The 20,190-nt window shown below is 38.6% G+C and overlaps 1 protein-coding gene across 1 annotated transcript in view; it reads right to left on the bottom strand.

The window, feature by feature from the left end:
* Positions 1-13,047, bottom strand: part of swt1 (SWT1 RNA endoribonuclease homolog) — a 39,423-nt gene extending 26,376 nt beyond the window's left edge. The window contains exons 1-11 of the mRNA XM_041791040.1: positions 12,854-13,047; positions 12,258-12,330; positions 10,539-10,612; positions 9,376-10,420; positions 9,124-9,247; positions 7,741-7,842; positions 7,236-7,427; positions 5,138-5,231; positions 4,428-4,666; positions 4,029-4,177; positions 3,729-3,867 (exon numbers count right to left, since the gene is read on the bottom strand). Of these exons, the coding sequence (XP_041646974.1) occupies positions 3,729-3,867; positions 4,029-4,177; positions 4,428-4,666; positions 5,138-5,231; positions 7,236-7,427; positions 7,741-7,842; positions 9,124-9,247; positions 9,376-10,420; positions 10,539-10,612; positions 12,258-12,326 (2,227 nt within the window). The 5' untranslated portion in view covers positions 12,327-12,330; positions 12,854-13,047. The remainder of the gene's footprint in view (positions 1-3,728; positions 3,868-4,028; positions 4,178-4,427; positions 4,667-5,137; positions 5,232-7,235; positions 7,428-7,740; positions 7,843-9,123; positions 9,248-9,375; positions 10,421-10,538; positions 10,613-12,257; positions 12,331-12,853) is intronic.
* Between the last annotated feature and the right edge of the window lie 7,143 nt (positions 13,048-20,190).

Genomic DNA, 20,190 nt, shown 5'->3' with positions numbered 1-20,190 from the left:
CATGATAACAGGCAGCTGCTATTCTAAATAATTCAAAACGACACTGCATGGTCTTATTTGTCCTCACAAGTATAGCTAGCTTCTCACACCCACAGCCTGCCCAAGTGAGAGCAGAAATCACATGCAGTACTTTTCCACTCCTAGATTTGTTCTCTGCCTTTATCCCTCCTTCCTCTCCTCCTCCTCCCTCTCCTCCTCCTCCTCCTCCTCCTCTCCCACCTCCTCCTTCTCGCCCTACTCACACAGTTTTGGCACAGAGCCAGGCTGCGTGGTACCAATAAATCCAGAAACCTGCCAGTGTCTCAAGGATACAGGGAGCATGGGCAAATATTTCCACTATTAACATTCTTGAGGGGGTAACTCCAGCCTTGTGACAATGCTGTATCATTTCAACACACAGTACAGGTGGGTGCAGACACATTTACACATTCAGCGCTGTTAGCATAGTGTAATCAAATCCAGCCTGGGATCCAAAGGCAGCAGTGCTGCAGCGGAGCGACTCAGCATCTTTCTGACACACTTTGAGAGCAGATGACCTGATTCTGTATCTAGTTCTGTGGGGTTCTAGCGCAGTGCAGGGCAGGCAGCGTCATACCCCAGAGGAGTGAGACTCAGAGATGACTCAGTACCTTTACAGCCCCGTCCACTGAAGAGGAAGAGGAGAAATGCTTAGAGACTCAAATCTGTGACAGTAAGGAACAGAATATCAACGCATTTAGGCAGACTGAGGTCTCAACTGTGTTGTCTCCACAGATATGAAACGTTACGCGCTTTTATCTCATGAAGTATCTCAAGTTTATCTCTCTCTTTGTGCAAAAATGTGGTGCTGTATACAGCATTTATCCATCAATAATTTCAGATTCATACACATACTGTTGTATTTGATTCCAGTATCTGTAATCATGCTGTCATTACTATGTTACATTTCTTTGCTCCATTTACTTTTTATGTTTATTTTGGTTTGCTTGCAGCACCGTATACAGCACAGACATATGCTCTACACAGATCTGGCAGTCTTGTTTGCCAGGTATGCTGCCTGTCTGTTAACTGGTTGTTTTATATGTACACCTCTAGTCTTGACATCTGTTCTCTGTTAAAGGTGTTTCATTCAGCTGCATATCTTGTATATGGATGAATGGAAAAGTTATGAGAAGATTAAAATTATTTAAAAGGAAACTGGCATCTAAAGTTTTTATTTCTTAAGAAAATGCAAAATAAACGACTGAAGCTGTTAACATCTCTGGGCATTTGTTACAAATTATATTTTTGCTATAAACCAGGGGGTGTTCAAACTTTTTTCATTTTAACGTCTCTCACCTTGAGGCAACTGAAGCTGGTAAAATCAAACTAATGTAGGTTAAGACATGTCAAGTGACTGGATCTGTTGAAATGAATTGTTAATGCCTTACAGGGCAGATAGCCAATCATGTATTTTCAACCAATCCATTATGTGTACGTAATATATAATTCAAAAAATATTGTGTGGATTGCAATAAAGTCAACAAGACAGCAGATGACTATAAACCACCAAAACATTTATCCAAGTCTGAGAATTCAATGAGTGCTTGTGGGGAGCTCTTCATTTGCTCTGTGTGAGCATAGTATGAGATGCATGAACTGAAGCTGGGATGAGAGCAGATTGAGTTCATAAGGAGAGCTCTCTGATTTCTCTGCCTGAGATCACAAAGAGACACAAAAGCTGAGAAACTCTGAGAATTAAATAGGAGTTTGATGAGATCTCTTCTAGATGTCAAAGGAGACTAAACTGAGATTTAGTACATCTTATTGCTCAGGAGAAAAAAAAGGAGAGACAGGAGAAATATACCTAGTCTCAGTTTGGTGTCACACAGATCTCATAGTTGTCTAAGCCAAGTAAATAAAACATTTTTGAGATCTCTTTTCAAATCTTCTTTTCTTCTGGGCAGTAATTTTTAGAATTTTTGAGAGCGGTCTGGCTGCAGACCACACATTTCTGACAGCCACCCTCATCTTAGCTCTGCCTCCCCCACCCTCTTGCTAAGCCTATCTCTCATCCTTTCCTCTTGTGTACCTTGTGCAATTTCATGTGTCATGTTGGTGATAGAAATAGCAGTCTTGTGGTAGTTGCAATTATGAGATATGCTTGAGCTAGGATGAGTGTGAGCCACAGTTTGGGCACCCAACCCTTTTGCTCAGCCTGGGTCTGTTGAAGGTGGCATTGCTGTTTTGGCTGTGATGTCCACATGGTAAGGTAGAGCGATAATGTCTCTGTGTTGGCATAGTGGGCAGCTAGTGCTAGAAGGGGTGGGGAGGGGTGGCTCTGGGATGCTGGAGATCACTGTTCAGCCCTCTGGAGGTGTCACGGGACTAACTGAACAAAATACTGGCAACCTCGGCGACATGTTTGCTCCCTGCTGCCCTGTCAGCACAGTTGAATGTGGAGGCAAATAGTAAGGATTGAACTAGGTTTACGGACTTCTTTTCTGAGAGTTGATCCTTTCTGTAAAGCACAAGTATCTTGTGTTTGCTTCAAAAACATAGGACACCTGAAAAGATACAGGAAACATGGGGGGAGAGAGGAGGAATAAACACATCTAACATGTGCCAGAATCTGGATTTGAACCTGCAACCTGCATGGCGTTGAGGGCTATGGTCTTTGTTAATGGACCCCCGCTCTACCAACCAAGCTAAGAAAATTCCCTTTAAAGTCAATTCTTCCATCAGACATAAATATATCCACAGTGTTGTTAAAAACAGTTTTCCCTGAATAGTTAATGCCTTCATTGGTTGACACTAACGGGGGCTGAACTGTTTTTTTTAACTCCTCCATTTTTGTTTAAAGTAAGGATATTGATTTATGCATGTAGAAGCATGGCTGATATAACTGCAGGCTGGCCCAGTTTTTTTGTTTTCCACCAATTTTTGTTGTTACTAGGCTGATCTTAAGTTAGTTTGAGAGTGTTTTAATATAGATTGGACTCAAAAGCCCCCTTCAAACAGCTGATGTCACTCAGACTTTGTCCAATGCTTACCAAGTTTCAAGTGTTAATTACAGACTGTAAAATTTTTTGGAAGAAGCTAGAGTGATGTCAGGTTTTTGGTTACTGGAGCACTCATTTGGATCTAATCCATATTAAAAACACTGCCTCAAACTAAATTTAGATCAACATAGAAAACAGGGAAAGAGTTGGAGCTGAGGAAGATCCTTCATCTCCTGACATGCAGCTATAACATGCTAGCTTGCAGGTATACCATTCATGCTATCCCTGCACATGGTAAGTGACTTCCAGTGCCTCTGCAGCCAGCCTTAAGCAGACACTTGAGGAACTGCAGTTGTTTTACACTCCTGAACTGGCTTCATCTCTTAGCCCTGGAGGTACTGCGTGATGTGAATAGGACTTCTGGAGCCAGTCTCAAGTGAACACTTGAGGGCAGTTTTTTGCACTTCTGTGTTGGCTTCATTACTCAACACCGGATGTTGTTGCTTTAGGCAGACAAGACAGTTTATATCAGCATAAATTTAGAGATATTGCTCTGTTATGAGTGTCATGCCTGTATTTTTAAACATTTAGACATAAGGGTTATGCTCGAACTCAATTAACCTTAAGGGTTGCTCATTGATCCAATGATCCCTGACAAAGTCATAAAGGATGTTCTTCATTATAAAGTTCAAAGTTAGTTGGTTCAAAAAGACCTTTCAAAGCTAGTGAAATGTTTGAGCACTGCCTCTTTTTCACCTTTCTGCATACCTGAGTTAAAGAAGTTGATGAGATAGTTAACATTATGCTGCAACCTCCTCGGGACAACATGTCCAAAGACAGCAATCCAGTGTTTCTTCAAACACTGCAGAATATCGTCAAGAGTCCACGGTGGTTTTAGATAAACTATCTGGAAAAAAAAAGAAAAAAACAGGACAAGTTTCATAAATAAAGGGAACTCTTTTCAATCTGTATAGGGGCAAAACCCTATACCGAAGTTTTAAATCATTAAGTAATATTGAGTAAAATAAATACTGCATGATAAAGTGAATTTCCAGAGCACAGTTTCACCTCTAGCCAGAGTTCTTCAAAAGCAGACTTCATCTCCACCTCTAAGATGTCAGACAGCACCTCACACAGGCACTTCTCTAATGCAGAGACACAGCCAAGGTCCCATTCTGTCTGCTCTTTATCCTCTTCTTGACTCTGCTGCTTTTGATCTGTGGCAGTTATAAACATAAATATTATAAGGTTATAACAAAATAACCATATTCTATTCCTCTAGAAGGAAATGCATGTGTATTATGAGCTGAAACTTTTAACACTACAGCTGGAGGTGACGTAAGAGAAAGGAAACAGGAAAACTGGAAAGGATGCATGGACGGTATGTGCTGTTAATTATTATACCATCATGGACTATGCCAAGAAATTTCCTGTTTTGCACGGAGACCTCAAGTATCCTCGGTTCACCTTTCTGTGTGAGCTGTACAGACGGTTCTGCTCTCTCCTGGCTAGGAGGCTGGAATGTAAAGCTCCTATCCGGAATGCTTGATGAGACTGGAGGGTTGAACTGAGGCTGAGTGGAGGTCTTGATATTTTGCAGAAGATTAGAGCCGTGTCTGGATTTCACAACCTCTGCCTCCAAATCGTCCTTGTTGAGAGCATTGACGCCACTCAGGAGGGCTTTACTGCACAGGTTTTTATCATTACTAAAGAGGAAAAAGGAGAAATTTAACATCCATTTGCAGCTTGGGGGTTAATTAAGACCAGAATTATTTAACCACACTTTGTGCAACATTGACTCAGTGATAATGAACTATTTTAGTATATAACAACTGATCAATAACAAGATTTGGGAATAATTCTGGAAGAAATAGGTCAGAAGGGAAAAATAAGGTGATATAATAAAATAGTAACTCCACAATATAAGCTTGAAACTGAATCACTGGACCAAACTGAAAATTTCCTGCTCAGCACATCTATTCTTGTCCAATTACTCTGTCTGGCCTTCTCTTTCTCTCATCCCGACTGGAACTATCTAGCTGGACCCACTCCCAGTCACATGCATGTGCTTTTTTAGAGGACACACACTCTGCAGCAGCAGCAGCAGCAGGGTAGAGCAAAGGAGGCAGGCAGGCAGGGAGGGAGGGGAGGGAGGGATGGAGGAGGGGGGGACTCACGTGCATAAGATGAGAGCACACTCTGGGTACAGAGCCTGGTACTGCAGGCAGCACTGCAGCACTCTGTCATCGTTGTTTTCAGCTTTCAGATCATCTGGGGATAAAGGTTTGAAGAAGAGGAGGGCAGGAGAGGAAGAAGGAGACAAAACAAGAAACATATGGATGAGGAGACATGTTAGGTTCTTGGCACTGTTAGCTCATAGTAAGCAAATTCCCAAGTTAGATGATCTTTCATTGTGCTTTTAAACACAGAGGGCAAAATTAAAGATTAAAAAATACAGGATGAAAATATACTTCAAGTCTCTGTGCAGTGAATACACAGAATGTGAGTTTGCCCCTGACTGCTCAGAAATGGGCTAAAACTGTGTTGATCTCCTTTATCACCTCTCCTTCAAAGATGAAAACACCGCTGGTTATAAAGTTTATGTGTGATCAGAATTGTAAACAGCTCTAGAAAAGGTGACCGCACACAGAGGTAAGTCCTGCCCTTGAAATGTAAACATAGCATGACATGGTGATAAAATTTGAAGGTCCAGCTTTGTGTCACTGCCATCTAGTGTTTATGGCCATATCTGACACTGCCCACACACGTGAGTGTCCTTGGGCAACCCTGAAGCACTGCTGTGCTCTGTTAGCACTGCTATGCCCTATTAGCACTAGTGTGAATGTTTGGATTCAAAAGGTGATAAACACACTTTATTTATGTGAAGATATTTACACAATGAATGGACCTGCATTTTTTTACCTCCCACACTATACGCACTGTAGCGTTCATAAAAAGAAATCTCATGTTCACTATGACTACAAAATACTAGCCATATTATTCCAGGGGGCACTACTGTAGATGTGATGGTGGGTGGAACTTTTAGTTTCACAGCAGAAGTAGGAAAAATAAATTTCTCTCTCTGACCCCAAGATTCTAACCACAAACAGTGGTTGTTTTCAAAGGAGTTCACACTCAAATGAGCAAACATGGATTCATTTTTTAAAATCACAAGTTCAATGTTCAATATTTTAAGATGTGACTTATAAGCAAGGGTGGAAAGTCACTAATTACATTTTCTGAGATTACTCTAATTGAGTACTTCTCAGGGATACTTGTTTTTACTTTTACTGAAGAAGTTCTAACCAGAGTAACTGTACTTTTACTTAAGTAAAATATTCTTGTACTTTGTCCACCCCTGTTGGCTACACAGTAGCACATAGTGAGAGAATGATTCAACAAATAACCTGAAGCAGCTGATGACTGCTGGGTTTTTGGGTTATGTTTATGGTTTATTTTTGTTGTTTTTAAAAGATTTACCTGTGTGCTTTTTAGCCTTTATTTGAGAGATATAAGAGTATATGGAGCTGGAAACAGTGTTAATTTTAACAGCTACTTTAAATTTTTATCTTAGTCTTTTGCTTACATGTCTTTCAGTTTTAATCACATTTTAGTCATTTCTACCCTTTTTAATTTCAGACCAGTTTTAGTCGACGAAAACTCAAAAAAATTTTAGTCTAGTTCTAGTCCGTAAAGAACCCTTCTATTATAGTCTTTACTTTTAGTCCATGCATTTATCCTCCTTTCTTAATCTGGTACCAAGTCATGGTAAAGTCGTGGTAGTGTGTTCTATGCACCCTGCCAAACCTGGGATCCCTGCTTTCTACTGCTGAGAGGCAAAAGAGAAACAGATGCATTGTTTTTTGACAGATTTACCAACATTGCAGAAATATTATGGATTTTTAATGTCCGACAAAAACTTAATTACATTTTAGTCTAGTTTTGACATCTTTACAAAAACTAAACTTACATATTTTTAACACTTTCAAAAGTGTAGTTTGACTATGGTGGTGATGATGATGATTCTACAACAAGTGAAAACGGTTTAAAAAAACTGCTTGTAAGTGCTTATTTTATTAATTTCTGTGCTGTTTTTGCTGCTTTTTGGTAACCAAGCGTCTAAAATTTTATACAATGGTCTTCTTTTCAAATTTGATGTGGGCTCAGGAACAGGTAAACATATACATCCTAAACTTAGCGGGCTTTTTTATGTGGTTAAATTCAATATATCTGAACTGGGAAACATTCACATATTTTTCTTTAATCAACACTCACTGCTACTCCGAGCGGCCTGCTGCATCGACTGCCCCCACAGTCGAGGTTCCCGGTTCTTTAAAGTGTTGCAAATGTACGAGATGGCGGGGGTGGCCTGGTGGGCCACGGAACTCGACATACTACCCCCTCTTTTTAGGGAATCCAGCTCCTGAAGCACCACCCAGGGGATTACGATTACAGGGAATCCCAAGGCTAGAAGAACAAAAAGAAGAATAAGATAAAAGCTTATTTCCTAACAGAAATGCCATTCACTGTGCCACAGTAAATTATATCAGTATTTTACACATTCTTAAAATCATAGGGTTCATTTCCCCTGCTGTTTTCTTTGAAACTGTAAAATATTATAATAATATTAATATTATATGTTAAATGTTAAGAAAATGTAAGGGGAGGAGTAAGAGCAAAAACAGAATTAAAAATGAGATCCAACAAACATGGAACCTCTAAAAATGACAAAAACCTTCATTAAATGACACATGGAAATGCTGTAAATCATTTTAAACACCTTCCAGGCCGTTAGCTCTGATCTTTTTCACATAACTCAGGTGACTGATGAGAATGTTGGTGTCCAGAACAAGGATTAGGTCCTGCTGCAGGGGTTGTCCACCTAAAAGGAGACAAGTTATTGAATAACCTGATGTTGTTCAAAATTACAGACTGAATATGAAAAAATTAAAACACTGCTCAACATGTTTCTTTCCCTCTGCTGTCAGCCTCATAAAGAACGCTCAAGCGTCACCGCCCCCCATGTGACAGCACACATTACAGTACTTGACAGCCAATCGGACTTTACGCACTACATTCACGTACACTGGATTTGAGCTGATGTGATTACAACTGCACCTTGTGTATCGTACTTCTTTGAGCAAACTGCAGTTTAACTGTATCACTAACACACCTGCTCATCTGTAAAGCTCTTCAATTATTGCCATTGCTATTATATGCTTTATGTTTTCGTGTGTGTAAATCTACTTGGAAATAAAACTTAATTTTGATTATGAATCCTAAACTTCATGGTCAGAATTTAGTTAACATTTTCTGGGACAAGAGAGACTCATCATCCTTATTAGGAGACCCGATTTTAAGAACAGTGCATTACATCTTTTTAAAGTTTGTTTTTAATTTAAGTACTGATTCAAATTTAAGTACTGATATGAGATACAGAGTATAGATCCATCAGAATAAAATGAATTTAACCCCCTCAGCCCTAAGGTCCCCCAAGGACCTAGACATTGTGCAAACACAGTGTGAAATAATGCACTAATCATGAAAGAATATAGTGATGTTTCACATTAAATTAAACAGCAGAACCTGGGCTACACGACTATATAACCATTTTTACATGCCCCAAACACAACTCAAATAACAGCTAAATGAATTAGGACATATCAAACTCCGTACAGCTCGGCTGTGTTAACTACCCGCCATATTTTTGGCTGGACAGCGGTGACAATTCATGCAGAACACACGATCTCACCTTTAAATTAAATTTCTTTTAAATTTTTGCTGTGTGCCATCTTCATTTACTCCCAGTATTACATCAGTATTACATATACTCATATTAACACATCTCAACAAATCTCACAAGTGTTCCCTTTACGATGAGACACCAGAATTATTCAAATAGACCTTGTGGTTGCAGAGATACACCAATTTTATTATGGGTACGCAATTTTTCAAGCAGAAACCTAAAAAAGAAATAGAGGAAAAAAGACTTAGGGTTGAAGGGGTTAAACTATTGTAGCATTAAACTGCAACATAAAACTGAAAAAGAAAAAAACAAAGGGGCTCTGAATACTTTCTGAATGCACTGTGTATTTTTTTTATTATTTTAAAAAGTATACAGAATTTTGCAAGCGCCTCTGAGTAACCATTGCTGGAAACTTACTGTGTGATTCTGTGACTTCCTCTGGAGGGTCTATGTCCATACAGGTGAGTTCACCATAGCTCTGCATTACATTCAACTCCAATCTCTTCTCAGAGCGAGCCAGATGAAGCTCTTCTACCACTTTCTTTGAGATGGAAAACAAATAAAAAGGCAAGAGCTACGGCATCAACGACATACTACTGTAAACCCAGCATATAAACATTTTTCAAATGTCTCTGCATGAGAAAACGAATGAATGATGCTTGTGATTACCTGGTTATAACACGGCTCAGAGGGGGAATCAGACGTCGCTGGAGGTTGGCCAGAGAAAGACGGCCTCTTATCTTGTCCTTCAGATTGAACAGTTGGTTTAACGGCCACAGAGCAGGGAGTGTTTTGCACTGTTTTCTGCTTTGATTTGCTCTCTGAGATGTTAGATTTTAGAGGCTCAGTCACATTATTAACACTTGTGTTAGCAGAAGTGGTGTTATCCTTATCAACAGTGCTGCGTAACGGCCTTGCCTTTGTAAGTTTTGGAATCTTAAACTTAAGAAGTGATGCAGGAGAAGGTTTTTGTTGCTGAGCTGATGATGACTCCACTGTCTTAAAAGACACTGGAGTGAATTTGGCATTTTTTGCCACCTTGCTACTAGCTGAGGTAGTGTGATTGGCTGAGGTGGAAGAAGATTCTTTGGTAGAGGCAGAGGGATGTTTCACTTCCGTTTTGGCCTTTAACTTCTTTTCATTATACTTCTGACACTTCTCTTCACACAGATTTATTCTTTTCTCATTTACACAATCTTTGGGGGCCTCGAAGGACCTCCTCAGCTCCTTGGCTTTGTTACTGTCTCTGTTATCTTTCGTCCTTGGTGGTTCTACAGCTGTGTGCTTCCTCTTCAGTGCATCTTTGACTTGTTTTTTGTGCTGATCAGAAACCAAACTGGGACTTGTTAGTGGCTTTCTTAATCTGGATGGGCTCCTCTGGGAAGACTTCTCATCTGGGCTGCCTTCAGATGTCTTCTGTGTTCTCTGAGGAGCGTTGACTGCCTTGTTGGTGTTCGTAGGTTTTGAGGTTCCCTTATCCACAGGCTTATTCCCCCCGGCAGAGTTGTCTTTCCCTGAAGTATCATGTTTTGCTTTACTGGAGCAATGCTCCCTATGAGACGGCACAGTGACACTTTTTGTTTTTCCGCGCTCCTCTTCCTTGTTAACAGGTTTCTGGTCGGTTGCATGTGTTTCTCTCAGCCTGTAGACAGGCTTTTTGATCAGGCGAGTGCTTTGGGAGACATCTTTAATGGCAGAGGAGGCAGATTTGTCCCTTTTTCATTAGAGTTACATGTTGAATGACAGAAAAAATAACAGTCAGAAACAATTACACTAGTGTTGCTCAAATTAACAATGTATGTGTTATCAAAAACAAGTAAACAGTATCGAACCTCTCTGGGGTCTTTACATGTTGCTTCTTCTTTTCACCCGTGCAATCTTTGTCATCGCCTTGTTTCTTGGATTTCTAAAAACACAAAAAACACTCAATCACTTCGTTGAACATTTTCTTTTTTGCACATGGTAAAAACAGTGATTACAGAGAGTGACAAACTGTAATGTCGTTCAATGTTCCTTTTACAAGCCCACTATCTTGGCCCGAAAACTTTTGAAATAAAGGGTCAAACAAAAGTGAATAAATAAAAAATACAGCAAAAAATATGGTAGGTTTGGTTAAATAAAAGCTGAAGTTAAAATAGTGTAAACCGCTAATTTGCTGTTGTTCTTCATTCAGTGTTTTTCCATATATAGTTAGCTAATGTGGAAGTTTCTTGAAAACTGTCTCTTAGTTCCACCTGCCCAGTTTGTCAAATTACCCATGTTTAATCTTTACCAAGATCTGATCAATAAACTTAGTGAGAGCACCTGTTACTTATTGTCACAAAAGAGGTGGATATATAAATAAGACTGTGCCAACATTTCATTTCAGTTTAATGCAATTCAATTCAATAAGCTTTACTGGCATGGAAAAAAATCTGATTTCATTGCCAAAGTAGTGCACAAATTAATAAATAAATGCCATATGCTAAAATAAAAAAATACAAACATTTTTTCTCAAGTTTGACCATGAAAACAGATCAGGTTGTCCAATAGGTGACTTCTGCCTGGAAAAACATCCTCTTTTGATTCAACAGTTGGATAAACTAGATGTCATCAATAAAATGATTGGAGACAACTGATATCTGTTTGCACGGATATATACTTCCTTAATGTTACCTAAATATGACTTGGTAAAATACAAACATATAACAAGGTAAATAGTCAGGATGGGAATCGCTAATGGCCCCACAATACAATATTATCACGATTTTAAACATTTTGAAATACACAGAGTATTGCAATACCACACATTGCGAAATATTGCTATCTTTACTATCTTTTCAACTGTTTAGCTGATTTAGCATTAGCCTTTCCTTCATTTTTATTGTATTACTGCAGTATTTTATTTTCATGTGACATTCCTGCTAAACCCCATGTGTCATGTCCATGTTGCTCATGCCCTGCTTGCATTCCTAATGTCCTTTCTCATGTGCTGCCATATTGGTTGAGTATGACCGTCACCTCTGCCAACCTCACTGGACAAAGGACGTAACAGCATCAAGTGGACAGAAAAGCAACTGATGCTATTTATCCAGTATCACAGACTTCAGTTCATATAAGCAATTAATTTGAAAAAAAAAAAAAAAAAGAAAAAGATACTTGGCGGAAGATGCGATACAATATATTGCCACGCAAAATATTGCGATACTATGCTGTGTCGATTTTTTCCCTCACCTCTAGTAAACAGCGCTATAGCAAGTTCTGGGTTAATAATGTTGTAAATATGCCTGCAACTTGCTACAATATTGACTATTTGTTGTCACCTCTTTTTAGACCAAAATAATCATTTTTTATATAAAACATAACAGAATGTTAAGAAAGACAATATTGCCATGATAAACTCTTCAGTGTTTTATCAGTAAAAAGGATGGAGCAAAAAAGCGTGTGCTAAATTATATTGTAAAACTTAGTTTTTTCTTCATTTATTAGACAAATGCAAATTGGAAAAAAAAAAAATATCCCACAGCTGCTTTCATACTGAATACCATTAAAAGCTGCTCACTGCCTCTTACCTTCTCTTCTTCTTCACTTGAGGTTGAAGACAACCGTCTGCGTTTCTTCTTCTTTGACTTTCTAGACATCTTCCTATAAACATATTTAGCAGAGCAGCAAACAATTAGCATCCTCAGCAAGAAAACCACCTAACAAAAACAACAATTTTCCAAATAAAATACCTTAATCTGGCATATTTCCCAAAAAATTCAAATACAATGGTTGACATAAAATTAATATGTCTGGCTATTGTATAACAGGACAGTATGCTAGCCCTGTTGTCTAAATAAAGCCCAAGAAAAACACAGAGGCAGACCTTAAATGGTCAAGAGTTAGCTGGTGTCATAAATAGGTTGGTAACGCCAACAAATTTGAGCCAAAACAATGAAAACGCCAGGATGTAATTACAGAAACGCAACAGCATTCTGGTGCTCTCAGGATCTTAATGAGACCTTTTCAGAGGCTAAACGAAAGCAGTGAAGCTGAAGAGCAGACAACATAACTTCAGCTGAAGTTAGCGTTTGCTTTTGAAGCTAAAATTGGCCAATGACCAACAGAAATATGACTGCAGGGTTCAAGATTACTGCTTCATAGGCCGTATAAGACATTTACTGACCTCAGTGTTTTCAAAAAAGGACGTCCAGCTGGAATAAATGACTTAACTCCAACCCAGCAGCTTATTCTAACGCCGATTACTTTCAAAACATCCGCTTGTCTTCCGTGTTTTCTTCTTCTAATACAACCACTACACCGTCAATTTGCCACATTACCGCCACCTTCTGGAGCAGAGAAATGCGCACTTGTAGGTAGCCTAAACATAGACATAATATACGTATATTATGTTTATGAGCCTATATCCCAGTGACGAGTGCTGCTGTTGTCCCAAAGAAGAAACACCTGGCATCTAAATATGAGCCCCCTAGAGAGAGGAGCAAAGTAGAGTCTGTCCCTGTGGAGGAGGAGACAGCTCAAGGTCAGTGAGTAGTATCAGTATGTGAGGGTTTTGCTGACCTCCTACACACAGACAAAAAAACTCAAAGAGCTGTCTTCTTTTCCCAGATCTGCTCATTTTCCAAAGGAATGCACTCTTATCGTCAAGGTTACATTTGAAAGAAGTACAAAAGTTAGTTCAGTAACTTTCCACTCACAGAACATGATGTTCACTCAGCATTGTACTGGAAACTTCAAACTGGAATATCAAGCCTTTTTTTTCCATCTTGCTGTCTCCAGTCAAAGAGATGGAGAGGGGGTCAGGCTACAGGCCGTTCATCTGAGATTCCATCTCTGTCAGAATGGAAATACACACTAAAAATTCTGAAATAAAATTGAATTACACTTTTGTTTAAAGATAGGGTGAGGGTTGAGGCAGCGGTTAGGATACCAAAAGTTAAAAGTCAAAAACCTGGTAAAACATTTATTAAAGCTGGGTAAACAATCTGCTTACATTATAAAAGCTTCCATAAAAAACATTCTAAGGCGGCAAGCGCAGCCTATGTAGCTCTGTTAGCTACATGTGCTATGAAGATAATGTAGCTATTCACCTAATGTAGTGACGTAGCTAAAGTTCAGCTCACAAAGCAGCTACATTCTCTATGTAGCAATGCTAGCTTTTACTACGTTTGCTAAAGCTCTCGTCGCTGAGGCTAACTCAGCTGCATTGGCTTATGTAGCAGGCCCAATGTTTATTATGTGGCCTAACTAATGTTAGCTTAAAACAACGCTAACGAAGCTAGGGTGAACAACTACTTCTAAAATGGGTCTGTACATAATTAACCCCCAGATTAGACCTCTGATCTTTTTCACTGTTTTTGTACAGAATTGATTGCATTTACTCAAATTACTGTAATTGAGTGGGTTTTTGGGTAGCCTACTTTTACCTTTTTTTTAGTACATTTTGAAATTTACTTCTTCTGCTCTACTACGTTTTAACCTGAGTTAACTCGAGTACAATATTCCTGCACATTTTACACCTCTGATTACTACACAGTAGCACATAGCACACACCAAAACAGCGGTTGCACACAGCGAAAACTGGAGCATTGATTTTCAGGGTCAAACATTTCTGGGTTGATTTTAACTGTTGGGGTCATGTTTCTGGTGAATTGCTGCTGTTTCTGATGTGAGACACATTTGCACCATGACTGAAGTATTCCACTGAGTTAGAGTTTCCATCTGTGTTAAATTGGCTCTATATGCATTTAATTAACACTGTCAATTTTGCTGCATATTTTACTTTATTTGAGAGGTGTGACTTTACTTAGTAGCTATTCAGTATTTGAAGTGAACTTTAAATTTGATACTTTTTTCAGATTTATTGACCAGTACTTCTACTTTTACTTGTGTAAATTCTAACCAGAGTTATTGTACTCTTACTTGACTACAATAGTGGTGTACTTTCTTTCTCTGAACCTAACTACAAGACCTTCCTATGAATAAAGTTTAGTTGAAAAAACACATACCGGCAAATTATGGCACTTCTGTTTGGTGTCTCAGAAAAAACGGTCTGTGAGAGCGGCTGTCAGAGATATGCAGCCTGCAGCCAGACTGTCTGGAGGAGATGAGGAGTAGTACTACCTGATCAACACGGGGGCCACCATACATTTCTCTATAACATTAAGTGACCTGATAGGAATTGGTACTGAGACAGGTTTTAGTTGACTAAATAAATAACGGTTCTTCCTTGAAGTATTAAAACATGATGGTTAAGTATGCATTAAGTCACATTAGAGCACAGAAAAATATTACACATTTATCCTGGTTTTATAGAAACATGGTTGATGTGAACTCATTGGCATGGGTTGGAGGTACACACCTGTTGTACTCAGGTAAAACCACAGTTGCTTTGGTTAAGGTTTACTTTTGTTGAAGTGCTCAGTAAATCTACTCAAGTAAAACCAAGAAAGTAGATAATTCAAAGTACTGAGTTCAGAGTAGCTACTTCTGGCTACTCAAGGAGCTTATACAGGGAAATATGAGCTGTCCTTAACGTGCAGTAAGAACATAAGAATATGATTCTCCATCCAGGCTGTTTATTCTAAGGTGTGACTGTGTACAATGTGACTCTTTCTAATCTTTTTTAATGTTCCCTATGTGAAATCAAAACCATGCTACTGGCCTGTTTTATTAACAGAAGGTTTGGACCTCCTAGTTTTTTCTTTCAGTTTTAGATTTTAAATGTAGTGCACAAGTATAATGCTTCCTCCAAACAGACTGAAGTGAAAGTAAAATTACACTTGTGTAACACAGTGAAGAATGCAGCTACTGCTTAATATGAAAGCATTAGGCTGATACGAAAAGCCCAAGCATTGGTATCTGGACTGAAAGTTTGAGACCGGTGCATCCTGATGTAAATACTGCCTTCTACACAACCAATATTAAATCTGCAACTGCAGCTCCGTGCCACACAGTGACACTGTAGCTCCTTTCAGGGATCCCCCATCCTCCCTTTGAGAAACAAGTCTGTTGAAATATTGAAAGTGAAAGAAATCAGACAACTGACAGATGAGCTGTGAGTAGTAGCAGCTGCTGGGAATAATCTCTGACCACATCAGTGATCTCATAGAGGAACAATAACAACACATACCAACGGTGACAGAAACAGGATTCAGTGAATGAAACAGATCTGTGACATGTTAAACTCTCAGAGATTATCAGTGAAATGGAAGCAGCGTGTCTAATTTAGAGCTCAGATTGGTTTTTATTTTGTGCCTTGTGAAGTTGTAACAAAATATAATTATGTGGTATGTTGTGATGAAGGTCTGTTCATCAGAGGGGCCTTATGTCTGCCCTTTACTACTAGCATGAATCAAAGCACTAAATCTCTTTGAGCATGAATGAAAACAAATCCTGTACGCAGATGGAAATCTGTTCTAATGTCATTCTTAGTTATAACACTATCACTCCAGAATAAATCGGATTCACAAAACAGACAAAACAAGCAGGTTTAAGGGAAAACTTAGAACAAGGCCCTGAAGTAAATGTCATAAACAAGAAGGACTAACAAAGAAGGCACTAAAACTTGGTGCTGCAGCTTTTAAGGCTGAACTTTTCAGCAAAAAGTAGTGCTGCTGTAATCGTTAAGCAATTAGATTTCAGGGTTAGGGTTGACAGCAGGTGTAATGATTTTAGGGTTGTCAATTGTGGTTCTCAACTGGTGGGTTGACACCAAAAAGGGGGTCACAGAACTGTTTCCAGTGGGTCGGTAACATGTGCCGTAAAAACATATGACAGCAGAGAGGAAGCCAAAAAAGTGCTTATCAGATTATTTTCTAATTTATTGTAAATTAACCTGAAATCTTTAAGGAATTTCCCTGTACATTTTTCAGGAAACTTGAAATTATTTCCCCTAAACGGTTAAACATTTTTTTGGAATTTTCATGGGGTATTTTTAGCAGAAATCTATGTTAATATTCTTTGGGACTTTTCCTGTAAATCTAAAGAGATTTCATAAGGATCTGTGGGTCAGCAGGAAGAGTCAGTTTTCCTGAAGGTTGTGGGTTCGATCCCCAGCTCCTGCAATCACATGTTCGATGTGTCCTTGGGCAAGACACATAACCCCAATTTGCTCCCACTGCTGCGTCGGTCGTGTGTGAACTGGTATGGATGAGTTTGAATGGGATTAGCTAATATGTGCCAATACTATGAATATTGATGGTCAATTCTCTATAGCAACCTTAGCCATCAGTGTGTGAATGTGGAGTGAATGGAGTAAAAGGGGTAGGTGGGACCTGCAATGTAAAAGCGCTTTGAGTAGTCAGATAAGAAAAGCACTTTACAAGCTCAAGTCCATTTAACAAGGATCTAGAAACTTTTTTCAATTTCTCAATAGTAGGACTTTTCTGGAATTTTCACCGGAAACATTAAGGAATCTTTGGGAATCCTACTGACAACATCTTGGAAATGCATCTGGAATGATTCCCAGAAACTTTAAGGAATCTTCTGTGAGACTTTTCCTGGAACTCTGGGATATTTTCTGAGGTCCAGACAGCACTATGTTTGATTTAAATGAATGTGATTGAAAAAATTAAAATTCTAAATTTGGGTCATGATTGCTCTTTAAGGAGGTGGTGGTGTGTCCTGATATGCTCAAACGCAGGACAACAGACTCTGTCATCCACATTTCTCAGTGTTATCTTCAGGTTTTGGAGCAGATAGTCCATCAGCTGATATGAAAGCCATTGATTAATCAGTGAAAAGTGTAAATTATCATGTCTTAGCACTTGCAACACTTCTCAGAGAATAAGGACAGCTTTTTTAAATGTTTGTTTAATCAACATCCTGGTGGATATTGCAATAAAAAATTGTCATCCTCTTTCTTTCTTTCTTTCTTTCTTTCTTTCTTTTTTCTTTCTTTTTTCTTTCTTTCTTTCTTTCTTTCTTTTTTCTTTCTTTTTTCTTTTCTTTCTTTCTTTTTTCTTTCTTTCTTTCTTTCTTTCTTTCTTTCTTTCTTTCTTTCTTTTCTGTGTCCTTACCCCCTATTCTTCTTCTTCTTTTCTCCTTTCATGCCGCGCAGAGACATTTGGCTTTAATCATCGAGCACATTTGGACAGACGGTAAATGCTTCTGTTGCAGATGTGTGTGCATGTGCCCATAAAACTGTGTGATGTTGAGGAATGTTTAGCAAAGAGTCTTCACTAATAGTTTGTTCAGAAACTGGAGCAGGTGTTTTATGAACATATGAAAATATTCTTTCAGGCATTCAGATACTACTGTGTGTGCATGACGGAGAGAGGGAGAGCAGATGTGTGAGTGAAGAGCTGATTTTATGCTCTCTGATCTAAGCACTGCCACACCTCCTTTTGGGTCAGGTGTGTACATCTTTGAACACAACGACTGATACTGCAGATTGGCTTCACAGTACATCACTTGTTCATATTTAGTCTCTAAATTTAGGTAAGTATATTTGCAGATCATGTTGTTGAATGGAAAAAAAGAGGTGTTCATTGTCATTTCATCACACAAAAACTTAAAATCTGTTAATCCAGCCAATCACAGCGACAAGACAAAACCAGGTAGACATGAGCAGCTCAGGTAGTAACCTGAGCTCATCAGTATGGTGCTGCTGTAGTTTGTGAACAGTGTAGCTTGTTGGTGGATAAATCTCATGCTGAGGCCGATGTGGAGAAGTGCAAAAACATCGTCTCCACCAAGAAAAGCTTTCAGTGTGGTTTTTGCTCCAGATATGAATAAAACTATTGCTAAGGCCGCTTCTGGGCTAATAGCTTTAGCAGTGGCTGTCAGTGCTACCTACAGTCTGTAACCAGACCCCGCTATGTCTGTGGATGGGGCAGTACATTTTTTTACTGGAGGTAAACCGGACCATTTCTTTGAGCATTTGTCAATGTTTCAGCATCATTATGGCAAAGAAAATATACTTAGAAGCTTTCTTTCTGGGATATATATCTTGGATTAAAGGTCTTCAAAAGTCAGTTTGAGTTAAAATATCATTCTTTTACTGCATTGCTGAAAACTGTTCGTGCAGGGGCCATGACAAATGATAATCAGAGCTTTAAATACTTAATAAGTCAAATGTCAATAGGTCTGTTTTAGAAAATATTTTGGATATTTAATTATTTTATGTAGACACTGTTTAAGCTAAAAAGCTAAAAAAAAATCCCTCCAAAAAAATCAAGTCTTGGGTGATGGTAAACTAGACACCTGTTGGGTTTTTTGTCAGAATGCGCCTCTGGCTTATGTATCCTTATCAATGTTTGTCTACATTTTATGGGCACAACTAAAGAAAATGCTGCGTTTAAGTTTGTGACCCTAGATACCTTCATTTTGAGGGTTAACAACTGTTCCCATATATAGTCCCACAGACTTTACACAATCCTTCCTATATGAAGACAGATTAAAAATTTTGTTTCCTCTACATCCCTTCCAGCTCTCACTAAATATTTATACGTCTCCATTTCCCCTAAATCAAAACTTAGGTGATTCTTCCTGCCAGCAGAGATGACTCCTCTGCTGTGATACAGTTTCATATAAACAGATTGAGCTCTCAGCCATGTGTCCTGAACATCTTGCTCTGGCTCTGGATCTAATAAGCCCCACTCAGCTCTGCAGTTTGAGTAGAAAAGTGGTGACTAACGCTCTGACTGGCTCTGTGACAGACATCTACCTCAACGCATTCTTCAGGTCTCTTTTCCCATTAATAAGTGCTCTTTTATTGGTCTGCTTTAATAAATACCCTCGGAGAGTATTCCCGGATTATAGAAGATGGTTGTTTTATAAAATGGTTATAGGTAAGTGTTAATAGGCCAAAAACAATTGCCTGCCATGCAAATTGTAAGGCTATAAATGCCTTTTCTTTCTTCACTGCCCTGTTTATCCTGATGGCTTATCTATTTATAGCAGCAGCTTGATTTTCAACAATAGGTTCATTGTTTTAAATGCAAAGTTAATATTTTTATCAGTTTGTTTGTGTCAGTGATGGGAAGGACATAAGTGAAGATGGTCATTGTAATAGCCACATGGATGATGCTGAAAAACAAGACGTTAAAGGTGATTGATATAGATCATTGAATAAAGTATCTATGAGATAAAAGTGCAAACAAGGTCTGCAAAAAGATTTTAGAAGTTGTGATGATGCTTAACAATGTAAAGCAGGTGAAAAAGAGGAGCCTAGGCATGATATATGCAGTATGAGGACTATAATGCTTTATTGCACTATATGTAAAAAATAACCGTATGATGATTTTAGAAATAATTTGATTGGAAGTTAGAGTTTAATAGCTGTGGTGATAATAACGACCATATTGCTGCTTATGAAAAGGGTGATTTTCTTCTAGTGTAGTGATGTAATTATTATTATGCTGGTTTGCAAAATGACAATGCTGAAAATGATGATGATATGAATAAAACTTAATACACAGATGACATTTTCAACTTTTTTTATTCTTTTATGATAAGAATGTCTTTGAAATCCAGTCTGTTTTTCAGCAAAGCAACAAA

The sequence above is a fragment of the Cheilinus undulatus genome, linkage group 7, assembly GCF_018320785.1.
Source record: "Cheilinus undulatus linkage group 7, ASM1832078v1, whole genome shotgun sequence".
NCBI classification, from domain to species: domain Eukaryota; kingdom Metazoa; phylum Chordata; class Actinopteri; order Labriformes; family Labridae; genus Cheilinus; species Cheilinus undulatus.
This window is presented reverse-complemented; position numbering and strand designations above follow the sequence as displayed.